We start from the raw sequence: 11,484 nt of genomic DNA on the forward strand, positions 1-11,484 counted from the left end.
ACTGAGACCTGCAACTCATGATGGTGTTTTGGGGATTATACCTAGGTACACAATGGTTTTAACAGAAAGAGGCTTGCCATGCTCTCTTGTCAACTATAGCACTTAACTCTATCTGTTAACTGGAGTCTACATGCTATGGATCTTTAAAAAAATACCTGTAGAAAGCTTAACGCTGAAAAAATGTTGAACTGAGGGAAATTGTTTGTTAATATATTTACTAAAATCCTGGAATAAACTCAAATTAGAATTAAACACGAGTCCTATATGATAAACTGGACTGTACTACACTAAGCAGTAATTGGTAGTGCTCACGTGGTTGAAAAGAGTGCTGTACCTTCACTGAGTCCAGCAAAGTTGTGTCCTCTATCATTTCTAGATATTTTGGGAGGTTTGATTGACGTGAAGTTCAGTTCAATTTATTTGTGGTATAAATTTAATCATCCTTTTGGGTCTTCACTGAGCTCCTTGGAGTGTCAGAGTCCAGCATGTGCTATTTAACAAATCCTTTTAATGTTTTGTAACTATGCGTGTAATGTTATTAATAAACTTTATTTATTTGCACATTTGTTTTTATGTGGAAACAGTTCGCAGAATATTCAAAGGATGGTTTAAATGAAAACATTTAAGTTACACAACATGCACACTAATGATTTTTAAAACTCAGCTAATTGCCTCAAAGACAGACAATCGTCTGAGACGTCTTGGAGGGAGGTTCAGAAGGTGAGAGGGGTGTACAACGTCTCCAGACCCATAATGCATCTAACCAGCTCCTGGAAGACACTAGTCAAGTGCACCATGAGAAAAACACAATCTGAACCAAATGTGCTTCAATCCATTTGCAGTCCTTTTATAGAAAAAATGTCTCACCATGCTTAAGCACTTTTCTCCATTGCCACAGGCGCTATGAGCATAAAAGACCTGCTCCAGTCACATGCAATATGGCCCAGAGTCTCAGCCTCTTATGTGGCATTAATTCCAGTTTCTGCCCCTCATTTGCCTTGAAGTTCCACATTGGTGTAGCCTCAAGCTCAGGATTGACACCTATCCCCACTCCCCCACATGTCCTCCATCTCAACGAGCATTTCAAGAGCCCACTCAGTGGACAGCTGATTTGCCACCTGACCAAGTGCCACTAATGTCTTCTCCTATGTTTTCACATGAATTACACCACACCATGATCTCATCATGTGCAATTAACCTCCATTAATCACTACTGAGATCTCAGCCCTTTCTTACAAGAAACAAAGAGCATTATGTAGGATGAAGGATAGTTAAAAAGTTGAAAAAAGTATTCATTTCTTTAAGTATACTGCAAAAAAATTTATCTGCGAAAATCTGACTGTAACAAAATCAAATCAGTATTAGCAACAAAAATCCAAATGTGTCTTTACACGAATATATTAAGCGCGGATTGAATCTATATTTGTTCTAAACACACGCATTTCCTTTAACAAGCTGCAGCACGTAAGCCAGGTTAATCTTCTTAGATTCATTCACACATTAAACTGATCGAACTGAAAAATCCCACCGAAACAGGCACAACATCGCAGGAATTTACTGGAAAACACAAAACAAGCATGGCCACCTCGGCTGGTAAGAATCACGAGTGATTCAATTCAATTCAATTCAATTTTATTTATATAGCGCCAAATCACAACAAAAGTCGCCTCAAGGCGCTTCATAATGATGCTTGCTGCTTTACACTTTGTTAAAAAATGTGAGGAGGTGCTGCTTGCCCGGCAGTTTTATGGAAGACCAAACTAAATAGAAATGATCCTCTTCAACTTCCACCAACTATGTTATTGAATATTAAAAGGTAAACAGTCACACTACTATGTTTACTGCTGCCTTAAGTTGTGAAATAACCGGATGTGATGGTTTATTACAGTAATATGTAACTGTGAAATATACATTTTAGAAATATAAAATATAAATAAATAAACAGATAAATAGCTGGTTTCATTTGAAGATACATTTGTAAGTGATAAATGAAACTGATCACACACTCCAGTGAACAAATATATATATATATATTATTATTGTGTATAAAAACAGCCGTGACTCCTAAACATTAATGCTGTACTACTGAAGGTCTCATTATTATACTTAAATACACGCAAAGACATAAATGTGAGTTACAGCTAATATTTCTCTGTTATTTCTTTAAAACACTCCTAAAGATCAAAAGCAGCAATTTCTTAGTCGAGCCCTGAATACGTTCTCAGTTTGCTGAAGCAACAGTACAGCTCTAAAAAGTCTCAGATAATAATAATAATAATAATTATTATTATTATTATTATTATTATTATTATTATTATTATTTAGACCATTTTTATGTAAATTTAAAACAATGCTTTTTCAAAGCAGGACAACACATCTTTATTTATTTACTTCATACTTTGTACAATATTGAGTGAAACTGAGTTAAAAGTACTTACATTGTGTGTGTGCTTACCATCAGGTCATGACACATATCAGGTTTGCAGTCACCATTAGAAGTACTAGAATCCATTCATTGCTTATCTTTTGATAATATTATATTGCATTATTATTCACAATGATACAAATACAATTAGAATTGACTTCTGTCTGATATCTTCAATCCTCAGAAAACCCTCAGGCCTACAGAGTGTGCTCCTCACATGGCTGCAGCGCACTGTTCTTTAGCCCATGCTGCTACACTGATCTTTATGTGTGTTTTTTATCCACTAAGATGACTCAGCAGGTTCTGTGCTGGACTATCGGAGAGTCCTAAGGGACACTCACTTAACTCTAATAATTAGATTGATAAAGGGAAGTAAGAGGAGGATATAGGGAGCTTTAAATTAGCTGTCAAGAGCTACTTGGAGGCCCCGTTACACAGCCGAACAGGCAGGATACAATTCATCATCCTGCCTGTGCCGAGCGCTGAGGACCTTTTCATGATTAGTCCTCTGTCGGCTCATTCACTTTAAATGTGAGTGATCGTGTGTGTGGTGTTGATTGTGGATGGTGATGGAGAGGTGGGGCTGGGCCTTGATCATAACAGTCATCCCCATTGGACCATTGCAAGTCCCATCTCAAAAATAATAGGCCTTGTGACCTCTCTGTTGTCTAGAATTAACCTCTAACCCCCTCCCTGTCTGTGCCATCTGCCAATCCCAGGACAGCCATCATGAAAAGGGAGAGGCTGTTTGGCGAGCGTGTTCACCAACTGCACGTGTGAAGGATTCAAATGGGAAACAAGAAAATGGCCTCTGCTCTAGTTTTCAGAGTATATACGTCACAAGTTTGGGGACACAATAAAGAATGAACAACAAAAATTCTTGCATGTTCAGTGTGAGTTTATTTAGTCCGAGAGAGATTAAACATGTACAAAACTGTGATTTTTTTTTTAACATCAGGGAAAATATTTCAAAATTTAAAAAACAAAACAAAAAAGAGTTATGGCTAGACAATACATATACAATGTGCATGCTGTTCAGGGTTTGGTTTCTGTGCTTGGCATGATTCTGAATGTGCATTACCTTAGCTCTGTATGGTGGAGAAATACTCAGCTCTGGGAAGAAGAAATCACTGCTACCTCCCCGGTTCACGTAGTCTGACATTTACCAACAATGAAACATCTAATGAGCAAACAACAGTGTAAAAAATCCAAAATCACAGAGTTAAATGATCCCTAATGGATGGAGCTGACACCTGTACATGATGACATTTATATGGCTGAGAATCACATCAGGAGCAAATGAGACACAGAACAAGGAGCTTTTCTGTTCCTGCAGCAGCAGGCAGAGAAATCTTCAATGTCCATCCAATGGAACCAGAGCCCTGATTTGTGGTGCATCATTGTCTGTGCACATTCTTGGAACTATGAGGAGGAAATGCTAATGTCCTGTTGCTGGCGGCACCATGAAAGCAATGCCAGCATGTGTGTGGCATACTGAATGATAATGACAAAGTGTACCATATCCCCCGTGAGCAAGCCTGCAGAACAATGATTACAGATTGGCCAGTGTGTCCTTAGGATCACAAGGGAGCCTGGTTCTAATGCTAATCAGTGCTGCTGCCCGCTGAAACATATCTGTGCTTGCAGGACATGAGGAAATAAGCTGGAATATCCAGCTTAGACTATAATTTTACCATGGCGCTGTTTATTTTTTATATTTTAACCCACAGGAATTTACAAAGGCAGGTTTAACCTATTGCACCACCTGCTGGTCTCAAGTTGGTAAATAGTGATACAAGACTATTTTTGTTCTTCAAGCAATTATCCACCACGTTGCGTTAAACATTGATGTATGAGCTTCGCTGCATTCTTCATTATTCAATTTATTTCACAGGGTCTGTTAAAAACGCCTCATCTCCTTCTTGTTAGGGGGGAACGAGCTAATCCAGCCTAAGGAGGGATTCACCTGCTGGTTCGGGTTTTACCAGTCTCCCTATGCCATTCACCTCCATCAGCTAACCTGCAACCCCTCCACGCCACCACCACAACCAACGGCCCTCTTGGAATATACTCTATTTTCATTCCAGGGAGCGAAACAAGAAGGAGAGCTGAGGCACAGCAATGCTCAGCTGCACACTCAATGTAGCTTAATGGAAGGGAGGAGAGTCTGAGTTGAGGCTGTCTCTGATTGGCTGGCCCCGAGATGTGCAGCTTCTCCGCAGCACAACCTGTCACAGTTAATCAGGACCCATCTCTTAACAGCCAGCCGGGGCTATTGAAGAGGTGAGCCTATTTCTATTCAGGACGAAACAGATGATAAATCATTTGTACATAATTAGTGCTCAGCAAGGTTATAACTGACACGTATTTTCATCTTAATTAGGAGGGAAATTTGTTCCATTAATTTAATTTGGTGCGCATGGGTGCCTCTGCACCTAACTAAGTTAATCTTACACCTGTCAGGGTGGGAATGGAGTTGGGCTTTAGATTACAGGGAAATGGGAAAGAGTGCTCTATCAGATTGTTTCATGCTGCTGTATCATGAGGTAAACTCAAACTGCAGCTGCACATCTCCTGCTAAAAGCAGGACAAAGCCACACGCAGTCTGAGGCACTCAGCAGTAATTAGTCTTATCTAAGAAAGCCCTTTTTTTCTGTAACATTTCACAGCCATCCCACCACCCTGCAAAAGACAATAAGCTGGCATTGCATCGTCAGTGCTCGGTCTGATAGGCATACACACTTCTTCGTCCCTGAACAAATATTTAAGCAGATCTCACAAATTGGTGCTATGGAGAAAATCACATTCCATCATGGGACCCGTTTCCATTCAAAAGCCCACATCTCTGATTTACAGCCACAGGAGCTTTCAGTAAGTCCAAGGCCTGGGTCTCTTTTCATCGCTGGAAGCTGTATGAAGCTGTAGTAATTGCCCCAAAGAAGTGGCTCAATAAAGAGGGAGCTGGAGAATGACTGATTTAGTAACTATAAGGTTTCTAATCGAGTTCTTCATCGCCTCGCCGACACACAAGCTGACAACATTACCTGAACTGATGCACAGTCCATTACAGAGTGCTCCGCTTTAATCGAATGTCTATCATAAAAATACAGAGATGTCGGGTGCCAGCGCATGCACTCTCACCCATGTGTGAAGGTGTAACCAAACTGTAATGGCTTTTCTTTTAGATATACCACTGCATGGCCTTACAAATGAATATTAGCAGGGAAAGAGAGTGCGAAGAAATGAGCTTCTAACTTGTAAAAATGCTGGACGCTCTTCTTTCAGACAGGAGAAATAAGCAAACTCACTGACTGAATGAAATGGGACCAGGCAAGTGCAGTCAGATGCCTGTGGAAGTAAATCATTCAGATGGTTGCAGTACAAATCCATCATACGATAGGATGCTACAGCTAAGCTTTCGGTGTTTGAGATTATCCTTAAAATTACAGGCGCAGAGGTCGACATCATTTTGTGTAATTGCAAAACCACTGATTTAAAATTAACCAGGTTAAAATTTGGACTTTAAATTTCTTCAGTTGTTGAGGCAGTGAAGAAACTCCAAACCTGTTACTGAGACCAAACTGTGTGATTCACACCGTGACTTAAGTTGTCTTGTATTTTAATTTTATGCTGCACGCGGCTTCATTACTTGTAGTCCACGCCTTTACTTATTCTTACATTTCATGAAGAACATCACAGTCCATCCATCCTTTTCAGGGTCGCGGGGGGCTATCCCAGCTGTGTTAGGGCGAGAGGCGAGCTACACCCTGGACAGGTCGCAGGGCTGTTTAAGAATTAATATACTTATTTTAAAAAAACAGGAAATAAGGGAGCAGCTGAAAGAACCAGGGACGAGCTGATTTTTCCTTCATGTAAAATGTCCCCATCAGTCAAATTTGAGGACATATCTGAGAGTCTGCATGATTATATTATCTAAGTATAATAAATTTAAAGTGTGAAACTGCCGATGAAGCTGATCAGTCTTCGGGCATGTTTGTGGTTTCGTTTTCCTCTCAGTGGGCTCAACATTTAACCCAAAGAATTATTTACAAGTGAGCTCAAATATACACAGGTGTCCTTCCCTGGTTCAGTGAAGAAAACTTCATTTACATCAGGTCACTTATAAATTCAGTTGGATTTTTATTGTTGTGACCATTTACTAGAATTATAATTTAAAAAAAAAAAGAAATATCCTGAGTGTGTGAAGTTTTGACTGGTACTGAAAGAGTGTGTGTGAAAATTCCCACTTTGTGTTACATTAACAAACATGAGATGAAGACAGCAGTTCAAAGACACTCCCTCCTTTGTTGATGATGACCTAACATACTGAAACTTCCTGCTGTTAACCTCGGGTGAAACATTACGATAAAGCACACAATGTGTGATTACAAACATTTTGTAGGAGCAGTGAACCCTTGTGTACAATAGATGGCAGCATTCCCACACAGACCAGGACAGCCAACTGCCCCCACAGGGCAGCCCGATCTCCTACTGCAGGGCTCAGGATCAGCTCTTTTAATTCGTCTCCCATTTGTACCTGTCATATGAAATACTAAAGCACCTGTGGGCTGTGTGCACTCTGCTTTAACAACACTTGAATTTCCCAAAGGAATAAAAGCTACACTACATTTAGACTGAATACTGTAACCATACGAGATGTCAGGATAATATTCTGTTAGTAAATACTTTAAAGAAGCGCCATAAATAGACTTTCAACATTTCTAATTCTTTTGTCGTATGCTACTTCCTTCTTCCACTGACTACATTTAAGAGGAAAAATGGATCTTTGAACTACAAACGACCCTGTAAACTCATAAGGTTTTATATAAAAGTCCAGCAGCTACAACATGGATTACATTGTTGCCTCAATACTAGTAATCTAACGATGTGTACACAGACCCCTTAACTAGGTTTACCTGCTAATACTTACTATTTATGTAGGATTTACTACGCAGCTCTTTCACTTGAGTATTTTTACAGTTGCTTTGATACTTTTACTTGAATACTTGCTGTGTTTCAATGCACAAAGCTGCAACACTCCTGTGTATGTTTAAATGAATTCTTAATGTATGAACATCTTTTGTATGTTACTACTCTAGATGTTTAAGACTGAGCTTATCTTAATAGCTTAAAGAGCAATGCGATGTGCTCATGATGTTTATAGTGACACGACACATTAACTCTTAATGTAATGTACAGCCCTATTTTCAGCCCAACTTCTAATTATCTTAAAAATCAACAAATCGAACATCTTTTCATGGGACTTAATATAATCAGAACAAAAGCTAAAGTTCACACACAAACGTAGTGGAGTCAGTACAGACCATCCGCTTCGAGTGAAGTCAGTGGAAATATAAAGTAACATAAATTGTATATGTTTCAGTATTTATTTACCTTTTTCTTGAGTACTTAAATGCGTATGATAATGATTATAATTATATTCATTTCCCTTTGGGATCAATAAAGTCATACTTACTGTATGCAGTTACATTAACTGGTGAGTATAACACACAATAACCTGGGAATATGCTGCAATATACAAAGATTTGTCTCCATTAGAGAAAAATCACAAACCACATTTCAACACATTCGAAACGTTTCACAGCCTCGTGTAAGAGAAGCAGGAAACACATGTTGGCAGCAACAATGTGCAGACTCTGAATCTGCAAACACTTCATCTCATGTGAAAAACCTTTAGAGCCCAGCCTGTGTGTTGTACCACAGGTATCGCCTTTTCCAGTAAAGATTAGACATTATAGCACACATGACATAGTGGTGATAAAAGATTGATTCAATACAAACTGGCAGGAAAAATAACAAAAAACACCAACAGTCAGTATAAGAGTGTAATTAAAAAGCACATTTTCTCCAAGAAGTTACAAAGCAGACATCTCGACATTCTGAGATATTTGTTTTCTACAGTGTGTCTCACAGTTTGGGCTCCAACTACAGGGTGAAACAGCACAAGTTCAACTCCAGTAAGAATTATTTCAGGGGTTCTCAACAAATATAACATTTAAAAGATCTCATCACCATTTGATCAGATCAGCCCCTGAAACATAAAACAAAATTATTAATGATATTTAGTCACTTCAAATATTCTGACATTACAGATCAATTCCACTGCAGCAGGGAAAGAAATGTTGTGAAGCGATGTTTTAATAATGTCCACAAAACAGCTTCTTTTAAGCTCTTAAGGTTTTCTTTTCACACTACTGCTGGTTCCTGCAGACGCTCCGTTCTTGTCCTTCACTAGCTCCTCCCGAGTCATGGGCTCGATGATGGCGCCCAGCTTGGTGACGACCTTGGGCTTGGTGACCTTTTTGACAGTGCGCTCTGTGTTCCAGGTGCGGCCAAGCGCAGAGCGGATGGTGTTCTCAAAGACTGAGGGGCTCTCAAAGGGAAAGGGCAGCGCGTTGACCTGGTGGAGCCTGATGGAGCTGCTCCTCTTCTCAGAGATAATGACACCTGGTAGATGCTGGTCTTTCCTGGGTGTGGGTGGGGTCATCTTTCTCCTGAACTTCCTGCGTTTTCTGCATGATGGCTGCAGTCCTCCCCCTCCCCACTCACCCCACCCAGGTAGTGTCAGGTCTACTGCTTTAGGCTTCCCTGCATCCTCTTGCTTCCTCTTTTCCTTCAGAAAGTCAGAGATGATGTCATCTCCAGCGAAGGCCTCTTTAATGAGCCCCCTCTTGTCCAGCTTTTCCTCCGAGTCCTCTGCATCCTCGATGGTGGGAGCAAAGGGAACCTGCAGGACCTGTGTGCCCTTGGTGAGAACTTGTTTCAGCTCAATCCCTTTCCTCCTCTTCCTGCTTTTGCCCGTCTTTTGTGTGTTTTCTGTGGCTGGAGGACGCTGCGGAACAACAGGTCCTTTATCTGTGGCTTCCTCCTCCTCTGCCTCCTTGCCCTGTGTGAGAAGCTCTTCATCCTCTTGACACCTGATTTTGAGCTCCTTTTCCAGCTCAGCTGCTGTGTCAGCCTCTCCACAGCCCTCTGCTAATCCTTTGAAAAGGCTTGTGAACTCTGAAAGCTCTTCTTCCTCTTTGTCAGAAGCATCTTTGTTTTCCTCCTCCTCCTCTTCCTCCTCCATAAGCATTACAGGTGCGTCAGCTTCCTGAGCTTGACGCCGTTTCCTCCTGTTATCAAATTCTCTGAGTAGCACCTCTTCTTCTGTCTCCTCCACCTCCTCTTCCTCAGCTACATTTTCCTCAGCTCTAATAGTCACAGCATTACTTGTCTCCTTCTCCACGCAGTCTTGAGAGAGCTTTCCAGTCATCCAAGGATTTGAAAAATCCAGTCCTTGCTCTGCATCATTCACAAAGTCAGGCACCACGTCTGCGTTACCTTCTTCCTCCATCGTCTCCTCCTCTTCCTTGTTCAGTGAGGTCACCAACTTCTGGGTCAGGTCTTTGTTCACTTCCAGCTGCTGCTGAATAGCTTTGCGGGCACCTTCATCATATTTTGCCATGATGGCCTTGGACCTGGCCCACTTACTGCTGTTCTGGTGCTTCAGTGACATCCTCTCCTGCATCCTCGCCATCTCCATCTTATTGAGCTCCTCCAGCGCAGCAGCCGGGTCTCTCTTCACCATCTCATCAAACTGCTTCTGGAAATCCTTGGATTTGGCCTTGTTCAGCACTTTGTGGTATTTCTTGCTCTTGATCTTCCTTTGCCTCCTCGCCTTGGCCTCGTAGTAGGACTGAAGAGCCCGGGCCTTCTGCAGCTCTGCACGACGTACCTTAGCTTCCTCCAGGCTCATCGCTTTCATGGAGGCCTCCTCAGTGGGAGTAAGAATGGGGTCGTTAATAGGCTGCTTGTTGGCAGACAGGAGAGTGAAAACTTCTTGCTCAAGCGGAGTCTGAGCCTTCCAGTCCATCACCACCCTCTCAATGGGCTTGGGGCCTGAATGCTCCTGATTGAGAGGGAAGACCAGCTGCTCAGCCCTCTCATTCTGTCTGATGACACTCTTCCAGTGGCTCACCTCTTTGGAAACCTTCTGAAAAGCCAAATCTCTCCTTATCCTCTCGCTCTCCTGCTTGCTTAGCGGGCACTCTATGGTCTTTCTGCTTTGCTCCAAATTCTTCAGCCGCTTCTTGCTCTTGCCTGAGAGTCCAGGAGTTGTCTTCATGGACCCTATCAAGTCCGACAAATCGACTTTGTCGCCCTCGCCCTCTGCGTTGACCGTAAATTCGGACATATGCACGGCCGCCTCGGACCTCTCCCCCAGAGTTTTCTTCCTCTTACCACTGAGAGTGCCGATAGCCTCCAGCAACTTTTGGCGTTTTCGTTCATCGTACCCGTCTTCGTCCTCAACAGTAACATCATCATCAGTCGCATCCTCCTCCTTTTCGTCGTCGTAAATCACGTCTGGATGCCCCTCGTTGCTCTGCTCCGCACCTCCGGAGCGTGTTTTCTTTTTACTCGCTTTCTTTTTCGAAACTTTAGCCATGCTGAAGCAACAACTGCCGGAGCTCAATGCACTAAACTGGGACGACTGCGTGCCCCACGTGTGCCGTAAAACAATCCGTTGTCGTGAAACTTGCGACAGTGTTGTTCACTGTCGCAAAATATGCTGGGGTTTGTTTTTTTGGGGGGGGGGGTCCCACTTCACACTGTACATTATCATTTTATCAATAATATCATCTTAAATAACGAGATGAAAATGTTCCTGTCGATGATGCGGAGACATGTTTAAGAATTCATAATTATTCTATGAACGTTACGTAATAAACACTAACCAGCTTCAGAGTGTATACTAAATGTTTGACCCACATTTGATAATACTCTTGTGTTTTTATTCTTTTATTAGCCATGGCTCCTTCTTGGTCGAAAGCATCTTCTAATACAGTTATCATTTCTCTTTGTACCTTGTGGTTGTGAAAATATAATAGTTTGGACATACTGTCACATTATCAAACAATAAGCTCCTGAAGAATCTTTTTGTTGTTGTTGCAAAGCTGATTATCTGTTCATCCAGAGGCACCTTTATGTCCGTTTGCTGTTTCAGGTCAGTGCTGTGTCCCCATCTGCTGCTCACACTCAGAACCACTCGGTCGTTG

At 41.6% G+C, this 11,484-nt stretch overlaps 1 protein-coding gene across 1 annotated transcript; it reads right to left on the minus strand.

The window, feature by feature from the left end:
• Positions 1–8,257: 8,257 nt before the first annotated feature.
• LOC146690136 (U3 small nucleolar RNA-associated protein 14 homolog A) lies at positions 8,258–11,470 on the minus strand. The gene has a single exon (XM_085434997.1). The coding sequence runs from the start codon at positions 10,872–10,874 to the stop codon at positions 8,619–8,621; it is 2,256 nt and encodes a 751-aa protein (XP_085291123.1). The 5' UTR covers positions 10,875–11,470; the 3' UTR covers positions 8,258–8,618.
• Positions 11,471–11,484: the final 14 nt, after the last annotated feature.

This window comes from Copadichromis virginalis, linkage group LG16, assembly GCF_057382275.1.
Source record: "Copadichromis virginalis isolate Kocher_CV1m ecotype Utaka linkage group LG16, C_Virginalis_male_GT1.1, whole genome shotgun sequence".
Classification (NCBI taxonomy): Eukaryota; Metazoa; Chordata; class Actinopteri; order Cichliformes; family Cichlidae; genus Copadichromis; species Copadichromis virginalis.